The 22,648-nt window shown below is 45.9% G+C and overlaps 1 protein-coding gene and 1 non-coding gene across 2 annotated transcripts; both read left to right on the top strand.

The window, feature by feature from the left end:
* Nucleotides 1–1,780: 1,780 nt before the first annotated feature.
* Nucleotides 1,781–1,906, top strand: LOC121145544. The gene has a single exon (XR_005882036.1). It is a non-coding gene; the product is annotated as a small nucleolar RNA ACA64 (small nucleolar RNA).
* A 3,195-nt stretch (nt 1,907–5,101) lies between these two features.
* Nucleotides 5,102–6,633, top strand: CAVIN3 (caveolae associated protein 3). The gene is made up of 2 exons (XM_040964271.1): nt 5,102–5,510; nt 6,068–6,633. The coding sequence occupies exons 1-2, from the start codon at nt 5,127–5,129 to the stop codon at nt 6,467–6,469; spliced, it is 786 nt and encodes a 261-aa protein (XP_040820205.1). The 5' UTR covers nt 5,102–5,126; the 3' UTR covers nt 6,470–6,633.
* Nucleotides 6,634–22,648: the final 16,015 nt, after the last annotated feature.

Here is a 22,648-nt window from a genome sequence, read left to right on the forward strand (position 1 = left end):
TTTACAGTTATGTTAATTGCTGGTGGCACAGAGCTCTCTCATTGTGTGGACTGGCTTTGTCCCTTCCGTAGACAGGATATCTGTGACAAAAGGTGGAAGGTCGTGTCTGGCCGCTGAGGCCCAGTCCCTGTTTAACTGCTGCTCTGTCTGTGCCTCAGGCTGTTAATTTTGATTCAAAGGTTAAGTTTTTGAAGGATGCCTCAGTTTTTGGGAAGCTGAAAGCGAGGGTCGGGGTCGGGGATGTTTTTTGTACCATCAGTACACATAGATGGCTCATTGTTTTTCAGATTTTTTTCGCCATTAATAATCACAGACTGTTAGGCTATTTATGAGACAATGAGTTCCAATGCGTAAACAGTCCAGAAATCTCTAGAGAATCTTTCTACTTGTATCCAGCAATAAGGCAGCAATTGTCTTTGAAAAGCAGTATAATTTTCAGCTGCTAAAAGCATTGCCTTTAGTTAAATATCCTCAGGTTGGGCATTTGGCCTAGCAGCTAAGATGTTGGCATCACATACTGGGCCGCCTGGCTTCCATTCTTGGCTCTAGCTCCGGACTCCAGTTTCTCACTATTGCAGCTACTGGGGAGCAGCAGGGCTAAGGTAAGGACCTGGGCCCCTGGCTCCCACTTGGGAGGCGTGATTGAGCTCCCCGCTTCCAGCTCCAGTCTGGCCCAGTCTGAGCATCTGCAGGCATTTGGAAAGCAACCCAACAGATGGGAGCCTAGTCTCTTCCTTTCAAATAAAATAAAACTGAAAAATTTAATGCTTAATACTTTTTCTTTATTTTCCTTACAGGAGCTATCTCCTTATCACCGTCTTGGTGGGAAAGGTAAAATTTACAGAGACTTCAGGCCTCCCAACTTCGAAGGCCCAACGGGTACATCTGGACTCAGAAAATCATGTTTCAAAGTTTGGTTTTTGACATATTGAGTATTCTGGACTCAGAGGGACAGCAAGATCTCAGAGCAATGTCTTCTTGGCTCGCTCCTATCCTTCTGTCTCTCTCTTCCCTTTCTTCCTCCTCAGCAATGTGGGGAAAACAGGTAAATTGTGGAGATTAGAATCCCTCTCCCTGCTAAACAAGCTATAACACCTAAACGGTCACTCTCTTTCCCTCTCCCTTGAAGATCCTCATTTCAGAGAAATTACGCCCCCTTACCCAGGGGGAGAGAGCACTGCACAGAGAGATCCAGAGACCTGGACTGGACTGTCTGGGTTTGTTGCTCAGTCTGTTAGCGCTGGGCCATACCCTTTTGCCAACTGCATTTCTACATGACTGTCCTTCATCATGTCTAAACCTGAAATAGACTAAATTTTAGTGTCTTAATTTTGAAGTGTACTAGGGCCTATAAAATTCTAATTAAATGAATCTGTTCTGCCTTTCTGTTGTTAATCTGTCTTGTGATAGCAGTGTCAGATAGAACCCTTACAACGGACAGGAAAGCTGTCACACTTTTGTTTCTTCAGGTGGATCTGATTGGATTGTATAACTGAGCTACACTTACTGAAACTCTTTTCAACCTTATTCAAAGCATATAGCTTCCTTGACCCACAATACAGAGTGTTTAAGAATTCCAAGGTGTTGTATCCCTGTGGGTGCCCCAGAAGAAGCTCCTGGCTCCTGGCTTTGGATCACATTGGATCACTCCAGTTATTGTAGCCTTTTGTGGAGTGAACCAGTGGATGGAAGATCTGTCTTTCCTCTTCTCTGCGGATCTGCCTGTCTAATAAAAATAAATAAAGCTTAAAAAAACCCACCAAACTCTAAGGTGAAATGGCATGGCTGAGAATCACCATGGCTGTGTCCATGGCCGTGGGAGAGATTTGATATCCACAGCCACCTGGGGCTTCAGCTTACCCCCCATTGCCTGAGTGTGGGGGATGAAACCCAGGCCCTTACAGATGCCATTCATGCACCTGCACTTCTCTCACTCCTTCCCTCTACACTGCGTCTCTCTGTAGAATTCTGGGGAGAGAGGTGAGAGATGCTGGGGTGTCCCCCACATCCTGTGAAGGGGAAGTCAAGTCAGTGTAAGCAAGGCAGAGAGACAAACGAGTAAAGATGGAACCTGTTTCTTGCTTGTGGGGATGGGTTAGAAGTTGATAATAAAGTTGCCCACCTTGAAGAATTCCAAGGTGAGCATATTGTGACTCCGAAGTGCACTCATTAAGCGTTGCTCTTTGTTGCAGGGGGAGATGCTACATGTATTTCATGGGCTTAAGTGCTGCTTGCTCTTTTAGGTGAGCTCAATCTGCTGACTCCCTTAAGACTGGTCTTTAGACCTCAGGGCACACACAGATCCCCTCGGTAGGATGTACAGAGTGCAGTGTCTCTACCACTTTTGCCTCAGCAAGATTTGATCACTAAGAAAAGAAGAAAGAAAACAGAGCTGCAGATTATACTATGTAAGACACTGCCTGGCTTGACTTAGAATTTTTAGATCCTAAGATACTACAAAAGAAATATACTTTTACTAGGAATCATACTGTGAGTTTTGACCTTTTCCCAGCATGGTCATATACAGAAAGATGGCTTCTAGCAATGCTGGGCATGGGCAGTGCACGCTGCTCTCTCAGTCACACAATTGTGAGGCTAAACAACTGACTCTGAAGTGTCCTGTGTTGCTAAGCTATGATACTCAGTAGGCTAGGTATGTTAAATGCATTTTGTATTATAATATTTTTAACTTACAATGGGTTTATTAGGCTATAACTCCATTGTACATCAAGGCTATCTATAAATACATCCATTGATTAATCATTGTCAACATCACAATATTTTTGTACTTAGTATGGCCTCCCAAAGATATGTCACACTAGTCAGCTTTTTTGTAACTGTAATGAAATGCCTGAAGTGACTAACTTTGCAAAGGAAAGAGGTTTTTCTTTTGGTTCATGGTTTTTCCACCCTGAGCTGACAAAAGCTGCTGTAGCAGGGCTGTCTGAATGTCTTGCAGTCTTGTGTGTTGCCCAATTCATGAATCACTCTTTGTTCAAATAAACTCCTTAGAAATGAAATGTCTAAGTTGATTTTTTAAATAGAAGGTATTTTGTATCTTTGTTTTCATCTTTTTTTCACCTTCACTGGAAACTGCAATATGGTTCTTCCTTGTAACTTCATGGCCAAAGGTCTCATTACTTCAATTTCTATCTGGGCTTTGCTGACTTGAAATTTGAAGAATTCTTTGTTGACTCTGAAAAATTTCTGGGAGGCCCATGTTATTTCTACCTACCTCATGGGCTTTTATTTCTCAGTATTTCTCAGTTCTTATTCTTGAAGTTTTGGTAACATTGCTAGTAAAACCATGATTTGCTTTATTGCTAAGTTTTAAGGTCTTGCTTATTCTAAAACAACCATAGAGGAATTTAGCAGGTCTTTTAAAAATACCTATCTATGACTGGCATTGTGGCATAGTGGGTAACACCACTGCTACCCGGGACACTGGCATTCCACATGGACACTGGTCAGCTCCCTGCTAATGTGCCTAAGAAAGCAGCAGAGGATGGCCCAAGCGCTTGGGCCCCTGCATCCATGTGGGAGAGCCCAAGAAAGCTTCTGATTCCTGGCTTCAGCTTGGAGAAGGAGTGTTAAGCTGACTCCGTGGTGGGTGATGCTGGGGGACATAACTGAGAGAAGGACGCCAAACTGGAGCTGTGACTGACACACACTTAATCATCACTCTACCACAGTCCTTCCCAAACGCGTGAATTGGACTTCCTGTTATTGAGAACAGCCCGAGTTCGTGTTGCTGGCTCAGACTGAAACCATTTTAACTGGTACATCCTTGCCTGGTCTCTCTGGAAGAGATGGTGGTTTACAGCACATTTCCAAGTGCATTCATTTTCCCTCGTGTTAGGAGGGAGCAGGCTCTGTGATGCTGCATTATAATCTCAGCACTGACAGATTTCTGGCATTAGTCGCCCATTCTCTGCTGTAATTCGACCTTGGGATCTTAGAGGCTTCTGCTGTTCCCCTTCATGACACAGGGTTCTTCAGAGTCAAGAGTCCTGCACAGGTTGGGTCGTGGGAGATTTCAGGATCAGTGGATTGCTTGGAGACTCCGGTCAGCTTGCTGAGTGTTGCTAGACAAAGCATACAATTTTCTAAACTGCCAACAATACCAACTCACCCGGTACGCACGTTATCAACTCCACTCCTAGGAGGATGGCAGCACTTGCCCTCACTCTCAGGAGGTGCTAGGCTTGTAAGCCCTCGTCCGGGGAGAGCTGGAAGAGGACCAGCAGACAGGGGCCACAGCCAACCTCCATCAAGCCAGGCACAGCTGATGTACTCTAACCCTTCAACGCCTTCAAAGGAGGAGCTTTCCTGTTTGTCTTCCAAGTGTGTGTGTGTGTGTGTGTGGTGGGGGTAGGGGTGGGTGGGGGTGGTGAGCGGGGGTGGGAGTGGTGAGGGGGCGGGAAGCAGGTAGGTACTTGTAGAGCTTTATCCCTGAAATCCCAAAAGCAGAGAATTAAATAGAACATTGCTTCCCAGCAGGAAGTAACAGAGAAGCAAGGAACAAAGCCGTCGGTGGTTAAACCCAAACAGCGACTGTTCACACACCAGCGGATGCCCCGCCCGGCTCTACCCGCTCACTTGGCACGGCCTCAGGCTAGAGAGTTCTCAGTCTGCAGAGGAACATTCCAGGGCCTCCACCGCGCCCAGCCCGGGAGCTGCGCAAACACAACCTTCAGCGAAGTGGGAGGCAGAGGGCAGGCGGCAGCCATTCTGGAGTTATCCCTTTGCCGAGCTAACACATAGTTTCTCTGCCTACTTCATGCAATAAATAACATTTTCCGTGACTCGTCCATTGCCGTGGGAAGGGTACATTCCAGAAAAAGGCACACTAGGGAATTGAGGAGGGGAGGGAAACTCCGACTCAGCCAGAGGATCTGTGGGGGGCCGATTCTGAGCCAACTTGCTTCCCCGCGGGTCCTGGGGCGGGGCGGCAGCTCGGGGCTCGTCCAAAGGACCCCGCTGCCTACATCCCGCCCCCCGCCCTCCCAGGCCAACTCCTCCTGTCTGAGTCACGGCTGGAGCCGGGGAGGAGCCGGGGAAAGGCGGCCCCAGCCCAGAGCGCAGCCGGCAGCCGCAGGGAGAGCAGGCAGGGCGGTCGGGGAACCATGGGTGAGAGCGCACTGGAGGCCGGGCCTGTGCCCGGGGAGCCGGGGAAGGGTCCCGTGCATGCCGTGACGGTGGTGACCCTGCTGGAGAAGCTGGCCACCATGCTGGAGTCCCTGCGGGAGCGGCAGGGTGGCCTGGCTCAGCGACAGGGCGGCCTGGCAGGCTCGGTGCGCCGCATCCAGAGCGGCCTGGGCGCGCTGAGTCGCAGCCACGACACTACCAGCAACACGCTGGCGCAGCTGCTGGCCAAGGCGGAGCGCGTGGGCTCGCACGCCGACGCCGCCCAGGAGCGCGCGGTGCGCCGCGCCGCCCAGGTGCAGCGGCTGGAGGCCAACCACGGGCTGCTGGTGGCGCGCGGGAAGCTCCACGTTCTGCTCTTCAAGGTCAGTGCCCTCAGGCGTCCCCCAATCCGGGGCCTTGCCTCGCCTCCGGGCCACCAATCTGGGGAAACCACCCGCTCCCGTCTGCCTACCCCACCCACGTTCATGGGCCGGCACGCGCGCTGCTGCGGCACAGATTTTCCAAAGTCGCACCCATTTCCCACAACCAAGTTCCAGCCCTCTCTCCCACGCCCAAGCCCAGCCCAGCCTTGAAGGTGCGCTCAGGAATGTTCACAGAATGTGGTCCCAGTCCAGCCCATCAAGGGCTGGAAGTGCGCCCCTTGTCATTCTCCGCCCGCTCCAGTTTGCGCCCACGAGGCCACTCTGCGGGATTCACGCCTCTGGCTGACTCTCAGCTGCTTTACAAACCCGGGCGTTTCACGCGCAGCTTTTCTCCCGTGGCTCCTCCCCTTGCCTGTCCCCCACTCTCCACCCCTTTCCTTCCCCCCTCGGACTGCCGGGGTAAAGGGTAGGGCGGGGTATTCTCGCACAGTTAAGGGTGTCTTAGACTGATCAGGGGCAGGCACTGCCAGGGTCAATGTTATATCTGTCACCCGCAGGAGGAGGCTGAAATCCCAGCCAGTGCCTTCCAGAAGGCGCCAGAGCCCTTGGCCCTGGCCGACCAGTCCGAGCCGGGCGCAGAGCAACCAGAGGCCGAAGTTGGCGAGAGTTCGGACGAGGAGCCGGTGGAGTCCCGGGCTCAGCGGCTTCGGCGCACTGGGTTGGAGAAGGTACAGAGCCTGAAAAGGGCCTTTTCGGGTCGGAAAGGGCCTGCAGCGCCAGCAGCCACGCCGGTCAAGCCACCCCGCCTCGCGCCTGGCCGCAGTGCTGCAAGCCAGCCCGAAGCTGCGCCAGCGCTCGAGCCGGCTTCGGAGCCAGAACCTCCGAAGGACACCGAGGGAGAGCCCGAGAGACCTGGGGCTGCCGAAGTGGCCCAGCTCCAAATCGAAAGTGCGGCCTGATGGCTGGGGCTGCCTGCCCGCCCCGTGTCTGTGTCTTGGCGCAAAATAGATTCTTTTAACATGCTGCACTCATACCCAAATAAGGAGTGAATCCTGTACCCGCAGCCGCACTGGCCTCCTTCACTGCCTCTCTCACCCCAGGACCCTGTGTCCTCCAAGAAAGGAGCAGCCACTTATTCCTGCTTCTGCTCACTATCAATAAAAGTAATTTGGCTAATCCAGGCTCTGTGATGCTGGCAAGAAGGTGGGGCTGGGGAAGGCAGTGCAAGAATTAAGGTGATGTTGGAGCATGGAATGCGGCTTCGATGTCGGTTGCTCCTCACTCCCAACCTCCGACAGTGCATAGATGTTGGCCACTTGCTGCTGGTCCCACATGCAGTTTCTCAGCATCCAAGTCAGTCTTCGGCTGCAGATGCCCGCTAACCCTTAGCTCGTGATTCTTCTGTTAGTCTCGTCTTCCTCTGCCACCTCCTACAAGCTGAGTTTTCCAGAGTTCTTTTTTTTTTTTCAGTCCTCTTTTCACTCAGGTTACCTTCCAGTTGACATTTTTCTTTTAAAAAAAGATTTATTTATTTGTGTTGGAAAGTCAGATTTACAGAGAGAACAGACAGATTCACTCCCCAGGTAGCTGCGAAGGCCAGAACTAAGCCGAATCGAAGCCAAGAAGCAAGAGCTTCCGCTGAGTTTCCCATGTGGGTGCAGGGTCCCAAGGCTTTGGGTCATCCTTGACTGCTTTTCCAGGCCACAAGCGGGGAGTCGGATGGGAAGGTGGGGCTGCAGGGACACAGAACTGGTGCCCATATGGGATCCTGGCGTGTGCAAGGCAAGGAATTTAGCAGCTAGGCTACCATAACGGGCCCTCCAGCTGACTTCCCTGGCTTCCCCCACCATTGGCATACCACTCAAGGTCAATGTCTTGAGCTGCCATTGAAGTGTACCCTAAGATAGCTGTCTTCTTCCTTTTTTTAGCCAACAGCTTTTTATTGAATACCTGCTATGTGGCAGGCCCTGCTAGGCCTGGTTCACCAGTGCCTCCCACTTCGTGTTTTCTCTACCAGAAATGGCTCTGTGCTTTGCACGGAATCCTTGGAACCTTTGTTGTCTCAGCCTCGCTCGCTGCCCTCCCAGAAGGAAACAGTTGCCCCTTGATTTGCCTTTGCGATTTGCTGGGTTTTCTCCATGTCTCTGGCTACTGCCCCGTCTGCCCCAACTTTCCCCCAATTGGTGTGGTCATTGCCAATCTGATCACTTCTGACTCACCTTCCCCTGTCTCCCCGTCACCTTCCGAATGAGGCTTATCTTCCAGGCCCTTTGTCAGCTGGTCCTTCCTGTGTTAATAGCTTTATCTTTTTAAAAAAGAAGTATTAAAGAGAACAGACTTTATGCATTCATTAGGTACAATTCCAAGAAGATTTTATGTATTCCTTAGATTCAGTTCCCCTACTTCCTCTCCCCAGACTGTTTTTCCTCACCTCTCTTCATCAGTTTCTAAAAAGACATAATTTTAATCCACTCTACATGCACAGGCATAACTCACCATCAATCATAACTGATAGTGATAGGAAGACTACAGTTCCACCAGTTCTCATGCTGCCGTCAAGTCACACTGAATTACTACTCTGTTGTCATTCTGCTGCCCTGTCAAACTCAGCAAGGCGCACCTGCTACAAGGCTGGGTGCTTCTCCTCCTTGTCTCGGAGCCCATTTGCACACCTGTAAGGGCTGACTGCAGGTCGTGATCGCTTGTGGTTACTCCCCTGCCTGACCCCTATCCACTTGAGCTTTTCTGCAAAGGCACCGGAGACTGTGCCAGGTGTAGCACAGGGCTCTGGGGACAGCTTCCTGCAGCGGGAGAGCAAGAGCCCCTTGAAAGAGGGAAGGGAGTAGCCAAACGGGGAGTATAACCTTCCCCACCACTCAGTCTCCGGCATGCCAAAACGTTTTTGAATCCCTACTGTGTTCCAGACTATTTAGGTCTTGCAAACACCAAGGTGAGGCAATTCTTGCCTTCAAGGTCAAGGTTTAAAGCAGAGCATAAACACCAATAATTACAACGAATGAGGTAAGTGCTTAATAGTTACATACAAGTTAATTTGAGAGCAAAGAGGGAGGGAACATGACTCAACCCAAAGGAGGAAACGTGGGGAAATATTCCAGGGAATGTAAATGGTGCCCTGGACGACTGGAGTGTGAATGTAAGTGGAGCTCAGTACTCCAGTCTGGACTCCTGGTTACCTCGTTTATGGAGCTGACCCCTAAGGGGATGCTCAAGGGTTAAGCGACCTAACACAGTGCCTGAAACAAAGTTTCTGCCCCACAAATTCCAAGGATCTCATATATTCAGCATCTATTTACTGAACTCTTCGTGTGTGACTGACACTAATTTTTTTTAAAGATTTTTAAATTTTTACTGGAAAGTGAGATAAACAGAGAGGAGGAGAGATAGAGAGGGAAATCTTTTATCCGATGATTCACTCCCCAAGTGGCTGCAACAGCCGGAGCTGAACCGATCCAAAGCCAGGAGCCAGAAACTTCTTCCAGGTCTCCCACGCGGGTGCAGGGTCCCAAGACTTTGGGCTGTCCTTAACTGCTTTCCCAGGCCACAAGTGGGGAGCTGGATGGGAATCAGGGCTACCAGAATTAGAACTGGTGCCCATATGGGATTCTGGAGCGTGCAAGGTGGGGACTTTAACAGCTAGGCTACCACAATGGGCCCGACAGATGCTGTTTTAAAAGCCACAGATACTGCGGCAAGTAGAGAGATAATATTCCTGCTTTATGGAGCTAACATCTAGTAGGAGCAGAAAGGTGGCAAGTTAAGACATATGCCAAAACTCCAGAAAGGCCTTCTTGTTATGAACTTGGGAGACAACAGGTTTAGGATACAGAAAATGGTTGTGGTGTGTGTGGAGAGAGGGAGACACTGGGAGTAACCACAGAATTGTTACAGGCATGGGTTATTCGATACTTCAAGAAGTGTCACGTATTTTGTTTCTGTTTAGCTCCAGATGTATCATTTCTGGCTGGAAGTCGGCGATTAGTTACCTAGCTTTCTTCCCCTTTGCTAGATTACAAACTTGTACCTGGTTGTAAAGCTCTAAAGCTCCAGGCTTTGCATGTCCCTGCTGCTGCTGCTCCTGATGACCACACGAGGTCGCTGTTGGGTACCTGTTTCCTGGTTGGTGCCTTACCTAACTCCCTGAAACCAGCCTTCCCGCTGGTGTGGACATGGGGATGGAGTGTGAACTGGGGTGACAGTAGAGAAGTTGGGGGCCACTGGAGGTCTTCACAGGAGGACAGATCTATAGCAGCTGCATTTCATCTGCGGGAAGTTCAGGGCTCCTCCTGCTGGCCCCCAAGCCGTAGTGTGCAGGCTGTGCCAGCCTCCCAGCACCCAGGCCTTTCAAGGTTCTGCTTGCTTGGGCAGGCTTAATTATGTATCCTCAAGGAAAAATAAATTCATGTTTTCCTAATTTCCTGGGAATTTACTGCTAAAAACCTGCACATTTCCCACATAAAATGTCATCATTCCTAGCCCCTGGAAACATGAGGACTTGGCAAATTTCTGCGTAAAAAGGGAATGTTACTCTTTTTGTTCCTGATTGTCGATAGCAAATAATCAATCAAATTAAAACACAATTAGCTCAATTCTTGATGGCTCATTTTGTTACATTATGTTCTCCATTGTCACGGCTGTGGTTCTTATTATTAATATCATTACAAACGGAGGGGAACGGAGACACTGACATGAAGTACCAGCTTGCCATCCAGCATGTGCGACATTTAGGCAGCTATTTTAAGCAGGTGGAAGGCACACTTATGGTTCTGAGGTTCTGAGATGTTTCTCATCTCTTGAGGCCAGAAGGGCAAATTTATTATGTGTGCCAGCCTGATTAGGCTGATCTGTGATAACCAAACTCAGAAAATGCTGATGAATAGGAGTGCTGGCTTCATTAATGTCCCTAAGCGAGCTCACTGCCAACTGACTGGAATAATCCAGCTGGCTAATTGGAACAATTTTCATCCTGCGACAAAGTCTGTGTCGGAAACCAATGTAAAATCTTGAAGTCTATGGAAACAGGCGAAGGGTGGGATTACCTAAAGTGGTATGGACATTCGCTGCCTTGATGGTCCTGCCGTGTGGGTAAGACTATGTCCGTCCCTGCTAGCAGTGTCTCCTCTTGTTCAGCACTATTACAATTGCAGGAATCAGGTAACCTCAGCCTTGAAGGGAACTCACAAACCATCTAGCCAACCACATCCCCGACACTGAAGTATCCTCCACCACCTCGCTGCCTCCCCTTAGCTGTTTGTACCTTAAAAAGTCCACTGAATAGGAGGAGCTCACTGCCTCTCAGGAGGAACAACTTAGACAGAACAGAAAACTTTTTAATTTTTGCCCAAATCAAAATCTGTCTCTAGGATTTCTGGTGATATCAGCCTTCCTTCAGTAATGTCTTATTCACAAGCTTTCTTTATTTCTGCGGCCTATTCGTCCTTGGAGTCTAACCCCAGCAGGATACACAGGACTCTTGCAGGCTCGCTCCTAGAATCTCTTCGTTAGGTCAAATGTTCCTGACGTGTACAGCTTTTCCTTTACACACTGTCCATTCTTGGTTTACCTGAATCAGCTTTTTGTTTTTAAAGATTGATTTTAGTTTTTGAAAGGTAGAAACAGAAAGAGAAGAGGTGGAGAGAGAGATATCTTCCATACACTGATTCTCGCCCCTAATGGCTACCATGGCTGAAGCTGAGCTGATCTGAAGCCAGGAACCAGGAACCAAATAGGAGTTTCCTATTTGGATGCAGGGGTTCGTGGACTAGAACCATTTTCCATTGCCTTCCTAGGCCATAAGCAAGGAGCTGGATCAGAAGTGAAGAACTCGGAAGATGAACTAGCACGTAAAAGGGATACGTATGTTGTAAGCCTGTGCTCACCTGTGACACCATGGTTCTGGCCTCTACCCATGCTGGACTTAAATACAGAGATGTAGATGTGTCATAGACAAAGCAAGGCCCCCAACGTCAGCTACCAAGCATGCAAGCTTGGTGGCCGCTCAGTTACAATTCCTTTTCCCCAGGTGCATGATGAGAACTAGATAAGACTGTCCATTCACTCATTCATTCATTTGATCTATGTTGTTTCAGATGATGGGGGTAGATAGTGTATCATAATGATAAGGATTCTGCCCTTATGGAGCTCACATATAAGGGAAGATAACAGTGTCAAGTAAGTGCTGTGATGGGAGTCTGAGGTGTTACAGCAATACATAAAAGCCACAAAACTGTGCCAGACACATGAGAGCTTAATGTTCTTAATGTTACCTAATTCAATTATGCAGGAAATCAGCTCTAACCGCAGACATTTTGCTGTATAAGCTAAAGCTGTATTCTTGGCTTAGCCCTAGTTCTAAATTATTTATTTATTTACTTATTGGCAGCTGAGAGTCCCAATAGATTTAGCCCCATTGACCCTGGAAACAATGTTGAAAGCAATGATATCATACTTGTGATACTCAGCATTCCAGCACCTAACACCGCGTGGTACAGGATAGGCACTTACTGAATATTTGAAAAGTAAGTGTGTATACAAGAGAGGTGTTGGATATACAAGAATGATCACAAACCTTTTTTGTTATTTGAAAAGGAGAGCTGGACACTGGCAGGGGAGAGAGAGAGAGAGAGAGAGAGAGAGAGAGAGAGAGAGAGAGAGAGAGAGAAACATCTTTCATTTGCTGGTTAGTGATTCCTGTTGCATCCAGAACTGGACTAGGATGAAGCCAGGAGACCAGATTTCAATCTGGAATGAGACATGCGAAACAGCTACTTAATTGCTGCAACAAATTCCCGCCCCGTTTACATATTTCTACAGACCTGCTTGCTTATGCAGAATGAAGACATGGTAGTAGTTCGACGTTGAATCAATTTAACTTACACAACTCTTGCTATTTCAGATTCATGCACTAGACTGTTCTAAAGCAATGGGAATCATTAAATGCAGCATTATTCTTATTTCAATAGTTAAGCTTAATTAATTTGAGAGGCAGACAGAGAGAACTTCCATCCCCTGGTTCAGTCCCGATGTGCCCTTAGTGGCTGGAACCAGGCTGGCTGAAGCCAGGAGCCAGGAACCCAGATGAGGTCTGCCATGTGTGACACAAACCAATCAGAGCATCACCTGCTCCTCCTGAGGTGTGTACTGACAAGAAGCTGGGATCCAGAGTGCAGCCAGGATGTCAACTAAGGGACCTTTTAACACCAGGCTAAACCCTTTCTCCAGTATTACTATTTTTTATACAAAGTGCTATTTTTTATGACATCATGCATGCCTGCCTTTTTCTTTATTGCTTTAATTGTATTGTCAAGCTACCCATGTTTCTCAGCTTCAGTTTTAGATATCTTTCTGCCCAGCTAGACAAAATGTTTTAATATTCCTTAAATTTAAAAACTCTACAAATGTATTCTTTTAATTTTTGCTTATCATTTGAAACTTTTTTTTAAGGTTTCTCTATTTTTATTGGAAAGGTAAAGTTACAGAAAAAGAAGGAACAGAGATTTTTCTATCCACTGGTTTACTTCCTAAATGGCTGCAGTGGCTGAAGCTGGGCTGGTTCAAAGAGCCAGGAGCTTTTTTCAGGTCTCCCACAGTGGATCAGGGGCCCAAGGAACCAGGCCAATGTCCACTGCTTTCCCAGTGCATAAACAGGGAGCTGGGTCTGAAGTGGAGCAGCTGGGGCTAGGACAGGCAGCCACATGGAATGCTGGCACTGCAGATGCTGGCTTAACATTCTGTTCCACCTGCTGGCTCCACCATTTGAAATCTTTAACATGTGTTTTGACAAGCATTTTGAAGGGATCATTCAGGTCCTTTGAACACATTTGTAAAGCTAATTTGGAAAACATCTGTTCTCTTTTTAGTATGTTTTCCATCCCACATTTTAAGAATAATTCTTGTTCAAAACTCCAGTTGGGTAAATCATTGACTGTTATTTTCCCCTGAAGCTTAAATGACCACTTCCTTGTCAGGGGCAGCTCTTTCATGTTCCCTAGGTAATTATTTTTAAATATCTTCTAAGGAGACATCTACATCTATTTAAGCAAACATAGTTTGAAAATTCTGTCACATATTTTCAAGAACAAAATCTGCTTTTCTGCTTTCCGTTTTTCTGCTCTCCCCCCAACTCTTAGAAGACATTCCTTTCCTCTCTGAAAGCAAATATGAAAGATGCACATTTCAAGCATAGCATTTCAGAACCAAAAATATCAATTTACAGACTGAAAAGACATGAGTATGCACAATTTCATTGTTTTAGCAGTTTTACAATTTTTTTTTTGTCCTTTCTTTGAGATGGTCAGGCAATTTTTTTAATTTCTTTTTTTTTCTTTTTACCTCTCTCTTTTTGTTTTTATGTTAGGCAACTTAAGAATAAACTTGCCTCCACTGCTATCCTCTGCTCAGCGATGCTCTCTGCTAACAAGCCCATCTCAGGACTCCCATGTGGGCTGGGGAATCAATCTGACCCGTACAGATCCAATCTCTCCCATCCAAATGCCGAGTCTCAGTCCTGGCACTTACCTGCCAGTACAGTGGTCTTGTTGGGTGTCCCTCAGGATTCAGTCCTCACCTACACATACGGTGGCCTTATCCATGGATGTCCCTAGGCAGTAATTTGTCACCCTCAAGTCCCTGGCACTGATTGGTGTGCTGGCTGACTGAACCAAGATGGCCCGAGCTGCTCCAAAGCAGCTAGGCTAGGCAATGTCCCCCACCCTAACCAGCCAGAAGTGGCTGACGGGGTGAAGGGTCCTGTTTGTACGCCCAGCCCTCCAAGCCAAAGCCAAGATGGCCCCAGCTGCTCCAAAGCCAGGTGCATATAACTTTAACAGTGGAAATATAAAACAGATGTTTTGAATTAATAATTATATCATTTTTATGGTTATTTAAGACTTTAACAGATGCTTGCAGTTTGTTAACTTCAAAAAAAAGAAAGATTTACTGAGTTGATCATTGTAGTTGTGGCAGCACCAATCAGTTGAGGTGGCTGCCGCCCTTGGGTCTCATCTCCTTGGTTTTCCTTCTTCATCGCCATCCTCCATAGGCTTTGGTGAGAAGGACCACTTTGTAATCATGGCCTAAAACCTCGACACATAAGGAATTATAGAATTTCAAAAATATTTAAGGGCCCAGCGCGGTGGCGCAAGTGGTTAGGGTCCTTGCCTTGCACGCCCGGGATCCCATATGGGCACCGGTTCTATCCCGGCGGCCCCGCTTCCCTTCCAGCTCCCTGCCTGTGGCCCAGGAAAGCAGCCAAGGACGGCCCAAAGCTTTGGGACCCTGCACCCGCATGGGAGACCCGGAAGAGGCTCCTGGCTTCGGACTGGCATAGTATCGGCCCGTTGCCCTCACTTAGGGAGTGAGTCATTGGACGGAAGATCTTCCTCTCTGTCTCTCCTCTCTGTATATATCCGCCTTTCCAATAAAAAATAATAAAAATAAATCTTTAAAAAATATTTAATAATTTATTTGAAAATTAGAATTGCAGAGAAAGGAAGAGATGAGAAAGAAAAAATAATCTTCCATCCACTGATTCACTCTCAAGATGGACACAATGACCAGGGCTGGGGATGCAATTGAGAACCTGGGAGCTTCTTCTTGGTCTCCACACGGGTAGCAAGGGTCCAGGCATTTGGGCCATCTTCTTCAGCTTTTCCCAGACCACTAACAGAAGCTGGATTGGAAACAGAATAGCCAGGACACTATCTTTTGCCCATTTGGGAAGCTAGCGTAGCAGGCAGTGACTTCACCTGCTATGCCAAACACTGGCACCCATGTTTTCTTCATGTAAATTTTGACTTTCATATTTTTTTCCTTACAATCGCTTGTAATCATATGAACAACTCAGGACAATTTTATTTTAAGAAGTTAGAGAATTAGCACAGGAGATAATATCACTAGGAAAACATACAGAATTATGGTGATAGAAATGATTAAAATAATTTTAATTATACTGGAAAAATTCTCAAAATATGGTAGTTACAAATATCAGAAACCCAAATTATTAGCATAGTATGATCCCAGCTATGTTTTAGAATGTTTATGAAAAGGAAAAGACTAGATGAAGTTGTCAACAGTGATGGGAGTATATGTCACAATCTTTCCTCTTTGTGTTACTCTTAGTTTCTTTCTTTTTTTAAAAAAAGATTTATTCATTTTTATTGCAAGTCATATGCAGAAAGGAGGAGAGACAGAGAGTAAGATCTTCTGTCCATTGACTCACTCCCCATGTGGCCTCAATGGCCAGAGCTGAGCCGATCTGAAGCCAGGAGCCCAGTTGATCCAAAGCCAGGAGCCCTAGTGGCCTCCAGGTGTCCCACGGGTGCAGGGTCCCCCTCAACTGCCTTCCCAGGCCACAAGCAGGGAGATGGATGGGAAGTGGAGCTGCAGGGATTAGAACCAGCGCCCATATGGGATTCCAGAGCGGTCAGACTTTGGCCGCTAGACTACCGCACTTGGGCCCTCTTCTTAGTTTCTAACTCATGTTATGTTTACAGTGAGTGCTTATTACTTGTATAAATAGGATAAAGTAGAACATTTAAAAGATGTGAAGTAACACACACACAAAAAATAGAATAAACAAAAGCTGTCAGAAATGAAAATGAAATGAAGTAGAGGAAGGAATACTAGGAGAGGTCTATATGGACATGGATAATTCAGGGAAGAGTTACAGGGTTCAGCAAGTAATAAGTCATCTGGTTTACAGAAGGGACCCTGGGACAGTAAGCTTTGTTTTTTCAGCGTTCCCATCAAGGCGTCGGATGGTGCCGAGAAGCCAGAAGCTGAGTTGTTGCAGTGGTCTCTCCTTGGAAGGCACTTTAATAATGGAGTACAGCTACACTGCAGCTGGGCAGGCTCACCCCAGTCATGTCAGCACATGTAGGAAAATAAAACTGCAGGCATCCGGATGACTTGTAGGGAGCTGAAGCTAAATAGAGGTGACAGGATGGAGGCAGCACTGAAGACATGAATCCTAAACACTGGTTTTCAATGCGATAATACGTAGGCTGCACAGAAGCTTAAGGCCAAGGGCGTGACTGTGGAGACAGAATAAAAGAACAAGTGTTTTCACTGGGGAGAAATAAGACAAGATGGTAACACACTATATGATCACCAGCTTCTTGTGTCTTTGGCGAAAAATCTTGTCTGATACCAACCTCTTGAATACTCAGCATACAATTTTAAAGCCATATTTCAAAAAGGGAACTGGCCATGGTCCACTCTATTGCCCTTTCTTCCCTTCTTTATTCTGTGGATCATGTCTCCATCATTCTAATTCTTAGTCCTCAGGCATTTTTCTCCTCTCCTCTGTCTTAAGCATCTACCTTATGCAAATAGTCAACAAACCTGGACGAAGAAACTATCAAACATTTCAAAACCTATTCCTCATTCTTGCTTTACTGCCACTATCTTAGTATAGAAATCTCATTGCCTGTAGTATAAGATTCTGAAACCATCTCACAAATATTCGTATTTAATTTGAGTCAAAACACTATTTTCTGGGCCCGGTGCGGTGGCTCAGTGGTTAAGGTCCTTGCCTTGAACGCCCGGGATCCCATATGGGCACCAGTTCTAATCCCGGCAGCAACGCTTCCCATCCAGCTCCCTGCCTGTGGCCTGGGAAAGCAGTTGAGGACAGCCCGAAGCTTTGGGACCCTGCACCCGCGTGGGAGACCCGGAAGAGGCTCCTGGCTTTGGATTGGCTCAGCTCCAGCTGTTGTGGCCGCCTGGGGAGTGAATCATTGGACGAAAGATCTTCCTCTCTGTCTCTTCTCTCTGTATATCCGCCTTTCCAATAAAAATAAAATAAGTCTTAAAAAAAAAGAACACTGTTTTCTCAAAACTTGTAATTGTTTGTTTTAGTCAAAACAGTGTTCCTGTGTAATACCTGTACCATTCCATGGAATCATTCTATTCTCCCACACAGCTCCTTGAGGGAAGGGGTGCATTTAATTCATCTATCAGAACCTCATCAAGCCACATATTTAGAAGTCATGAGAATGCTTATTCCATTTTATGATGAGTGCTTGGTGCGTAATTACTAATTTATTCAATTGAAGAATTTTACAGAGTAGTAGATGTATGATTGGTATGTCTTAATTGAATTTCTAAAAAAAGCAATTTGAAAGGTAGAGAGACATAGAGACAGAAAAAAGAGAGATCATCAACCCACTGCTTCACTCCCCACATGCCCGCAGCAGCCCGGGTCAGTGGCGCCAACTCAGTACAGGTCTTCCACATGCACATGGGGCATCATCCGCGGCGGCCCAGGGTGCACACGTGCACGCGGGGCATCATCCGCGGCGTCCCAGGGTGCACACGTGCACGTGGGGCATCATCCGCGGGGTCCCAGGGTGCACACTGCAGGAAGCTGGATTGGAAGCAGAGGCAGAACATGATCCCAGGCACTCTAACATTGGATGATCAACCCCTTACTGTAAGTTTTACTTCTCAGTATCTAATTACTAACTAAACTTTGATCTGCTTTCCTTACGCTCAGTCAAGAAGCTCCTTTCAAAAAGTTGCTTTAGGTAAGAAAAATGGAACTGATAATTTTTTCTGAATCACAAAATCTGTCTGGAAAACACCAGCTTTCATCAAAATCACCAATCAATGATGAAAATACCTTCCAAAAAGGCTGAACCATATCATCCCCTTTTCTTAGAAACCTGCAGGTAGGTAGGTGTCAGCATCTTCATCTTTGGTTGACATTGATGCTTTCTCTTATTAAGTGATTTCCACTATTCACAAATGGTTCTAGCTTCTGTACTTTGATGGACACAAATGTGGACTCCACCTAATTCGGGGATAACTGGTACCATCTCACAGGGTGCTCTGCTAACTTTCTTGGAAGTAATTTTCTGTGTCCTCAAGCTGCCTTTCACGCTAACATGACCAGTGTTCCAATATTCGACTGTGGATTTGAGTCTCCCTATTCTTGCTCTAACCAGTGGGAGTGAATGATTTCAAGGGGGGAAATCCTAGTGGTCTCATCAGGACTCTGAAATCCCAGCTCTTCCAATCATTCTTATTCCAAAAGGAAAGCCTTGTGTTATAGCATTTTCATTTTCTACACTCTCAAAAACTTAACTTGTGAACTTTCTGTTAATGAGAGAGTTCTGTAAGCTTCTTAGAAGATTAAAGGGTCTTTAAAATACCTATTTAAGGCATTGTCCATGTACCTTAGACCACATGTTAACCGCTCCACATTCTGCACAGGCAATTAAAAGTCTACAGGATATGTTGGTGCTCATTACCCAACAGAATAAAATGCTTTCTTTGTCCCCTGTGCACCTCTATTCTTTCTGACAGCCCCTGTGAACACATGTACAGCAAGCTCTGAATTACCGCAATAAGTTTGAAATGTGCATTGGGAAAGTTCCTGCTTATGACTCAACTGCCATCCACACCCCAAGAATAATGTTTTGCTTGATCCTTCTCCAGCCTGTCCAGGCTGCTTGCTAATTCAGGTTTCATTTACTCCTGGGCTTTATTTGGGAAGCCAAATACTTCCTTCGGCCACCCTCTGGGATGTTAAATTAGAAACCAGATTTGTGCAAGTGGGCATTAGCCACAATGTGATTAATAAGCTTTTCCCAGTGACTAATGCATTCCAGAAATATGCCTATCTCCTAACATCATTCTTAGGGGTCCAAGGTAACAGTAAGATTCCACTAAGTATTTTGGTAATTTCCTGTCTCAGAAGCCCTCTCTGCTTCTTTTACTCAGTCTCAGCTAAGCTAATGCATGAGCAAATCAGATGCCATAGACAGAATCTTGGAGGCCATAACAGACTGGACAGGTGGGCTTTAATGGCTCATGATGCCCGTGAGAGACATGGCTCTCAACTGGGCATGTGTCTCTGGCTTAAAGTCTTCCTTATTGTTTTCAGACACTACAGACAAATATGGTCAGCTTACACTGGACTGAATGACCGTTCCCACATCAGTAAGCCCTCATTCAACTCCCTGCTGTGGTGGGTGTGGATCAGCATGAGATGGATCCCATGTTTCTGCTAAGTCACAATGGTAATCTGACTTCACATATAAGTCGCAATAGTAATGCAGTGTATTTTAAAATCACTTTTATTAATTAAAAATTGTGCCATTTGAGAGGAATAAAGACACATATGCACAGGGACAGAGAAGTCTCACCTGCTGGTTCCCTCTCAAATACCTACAACAGCTGGGCCAGGCCAGTGCAGGGAGCTAGAAACAAACCAGGTCTCCCATGGGGCTGGCAGTTACTCAGCCATGGGAGCTGTCTCCTACTGCCTCCCAGGGAGCATACTAGCTGGAAGCTGCACTTGGGAACAAAGCTGGGACTCAGATACTCAAATATGGGATGTGGGTATCTTGACTAAGGTCTTCAACGCTGGGGCAAATGCTCACCTAAGAAATATTTAAATTAATTCTTAAAGTGGTATCCAAAAATGCCCACATATGCATCCTGTTGTTTTTATCTTGCTCTAAAAATCACATCTTACAAACAATATCTTACAAACAGCTTTGCCGTTGGCTCTGGGGATATATGTTCCATTGTTGTTATGGCAATGGTTCCACACGTAACTCCAGTAGGTCTAGGTCACTCTGCTGAAGCACCTGATTGCTATGTCCTGGAGAATTATGGCTCTTCCTTCACGCTTCCTTGAGTGCTTAAGATGTGCGCAGCCTGCCACACAGCTGCCTAACATGAATTGATAGGTGGTACTTGTCAGTACAGGGACTTTTTAAGCCCATGAATACTGTGTCTTGTAGAACCCTTTTAACAGTATCCTGTTTCCAGAAATAAAACTAGTGGCATTGAGGTTTTTTGTTTTGAAGCAGCATGGATTTAATTAGTCCTGGTAGTTTTAAAAAGAGTCATATAATTAACATTGTCACTTATGATTTCTCTTGTCCTGGCAGGATTCATCCAGAATGAGGCAAAGGGTTCTGGGAGTGTGGACACTCTGACGTGGAAAAGCATTGTTGAGCTGCACTCTGGTCATGGGCTCTGTCTATTTTATACCCACAATCACAATGTTTACGGTATCTGTGGCAGCTGAATCTTCACGTAGTTTTCATGGTTGCTATCTAATTTGGGCATTAGGTAAACTGCATCACAACCACACTGAAAACATCTTTATTTTTCTGTATTCTGATTTTTTAAAAAAGTAATTACTGAGTCATTGACTAGCTAAAGTGTCTATTCAACTCAACACATAATGCTTACTTATGAATTCCAGAAACTAGCTTGGAAAAGCAACCTGAAATTAAAAAGTTATCTGGTCCTCCCTGGTCAGCATGACAGAAGAATCCATTGAATTTATTGTAACAAAATGTAAAGGGAGGGGGGTGCTTATAACTAAGGGTTTAATAAGCCGGCTAAGTGGGTTTCATACTGGTTAATGAAATGCTGAAACCTCTCAACAGTATTTCATCTCTTCCAGAACCCAAACAAAATTTTGTATCTTCCTAGTTGTGCAGAACATCCTTTTACGTCCTCCTCATGATAAAGCCAAGACATCAAGTAAGTTTCTCAAGAAACGGCACTGACATCTGAGATTAGTGAAACACCCTGTTGTTGGACCCACAACGAACTTTGATACCCGTCTACTCTGTTGTCACTAATCATGTTCTCAGCAGCCCACCATCTCTTTTGTCCCCCTTGAAATCCCCAGACAGTCCCTGACCGAGTGGGACAGGAGTTTTTGAAATCACTAGTTTAATACGTTCCTCACTCACCAGTGGATTAAACTTTATCTTTGAACTGTGTCCTTGTTATTCAGGTTCAGCATTGTTGACCAGGACCAGACTTGCAGTAGTATTTGTGCAGGAAAATTTGATAAGAATATTGAGATATTTGAAAATTCAGTACATGGAGTGTCTTTTTCCTGTCTGACATCTGGAGGGATAAGGCAGTTGGAGGAGAAAAAAATAATTTTCATAATAAAGTTTGGTTGGAAGTATTGGCTTTGATATACGGTATTTGTAGAATATCCAATCCTGAACAGCTAGCTCCAATGTTTTGTCAGGTTTACCCTAAACAGTCCAACTTAAAAAACCACAGGGTCAAGCACTAATCATGACCCATGGCCAGTGCAGTCAAGCAGATGGGTAATATGCAAGGGGAGGGCCGCACATGCCCAGTTCCCTTCTCTCCTCTCAGGCGAATTAGTTAAATCTCCAAGATAAATTCATCTGAGTGGATGGAAAGACATAAGTTTGGTGGGCTTAGTGATGGAAAAAGTCTTCTTATGAACCCCAGAGGCATGGGAAAAAGAACTTGCCCTATTCACAGGGTCTTTGCTCAAATTTCCAGAGGTTTCTTTTCTTCAGTACAAAATAGGCTTGTCCTAAATTTGATGATCCAAAACGAGTGATAGGGTGTGTATGGAACTGCTAACAAGGATGGACTTTTGGTGCAACTCCTTAATTTTTTTCTTCTTGCTTTAGCTCACTTGTCACAAAAAAACCTTTCTCTAAAAGATGTTTGTAGGTATTTCTTCCTCAAGCAATGTGTCAACAAAAATTTTTCACATTTCCAGAATTATTGCAGAGTTCTTGGTAATGCCTGTAACCTTGATGATGGGCTTGGCAGCTTCTGACTTCAGACTTGATGACAAAGCGCTTGATCTGTTCCCAAGCTGCTTTAGTTTATGGGATTGCCCTTAAGGAGGGTTGTAGAGGTCCCATTTTCTCTTTTATTTCTTGCTTTAATAAAAGCTCACTTTGTTTATTTTTTGTCTCAAACTGTTGAACATTTTGTTTTTAAAACATTCTTATTAATAAATATACATATCCATGGCCTACAGTGTGAAAGTTCAGCACTGTCTGCAGTGTACACTGGTCAAGTCAGGTAATCAACAATTCCTTTCCATTGACACTCATTTATGATTGGAGCCATGAAGCTCTGTTCTTTTACTTGCTCATAAGAGGTTATTGTAATCTGTAGTTAGTTCACTGTGCTGTATAGCGCTAGGAACTTTTCCTCTGATGTAACTCTGATCTGATACTTGTTGTTCTAACTCACTCTTTCTAGTCCATGGTAATTGCTATTCTGTTTTAGGAGTGAGGTATTTTGGAGGGAGGGTGGGGAGGTGGGCAGCAGGGGAAGGGGACATGAGAACTTGAGTATTTGTC

The sequence above is a fragment of the Ochotona curzoniae genome, unplaced genomic scaffold (assembly GCF_017591425.1).
Source record: "Ochotona curzoniae isolate NIBS_2020 unplaced genomic scaffold, NIBS_Ocur_1.0 scaffold_3223, whole genome shotgun sequence".
In the NCBI taxonomy this organism is placed as follows: Eukaryota; Metazoa; Chordata; class Mammalia; order Lagomorpha; family Ochotonidae; genus Ochotona; species Ochotona curzoniae.

Coding starts and splice junctions, on each gene's coding strand:
- CAVIN3 (XM_040964271.1), top strand. CDS start 5,127: ATGGGTGAGAGCGCACTGGAGGCCGGGCCTGTGCCCGGGGAGCCGGGG. Junction 5,511..6,067: donor TCCACGTTCTGCTCTTCAAG/GTCAGTGCCCTC, acceptor TGTCACCCGCAG/GAGGAGGCTGAAATCCCAGC.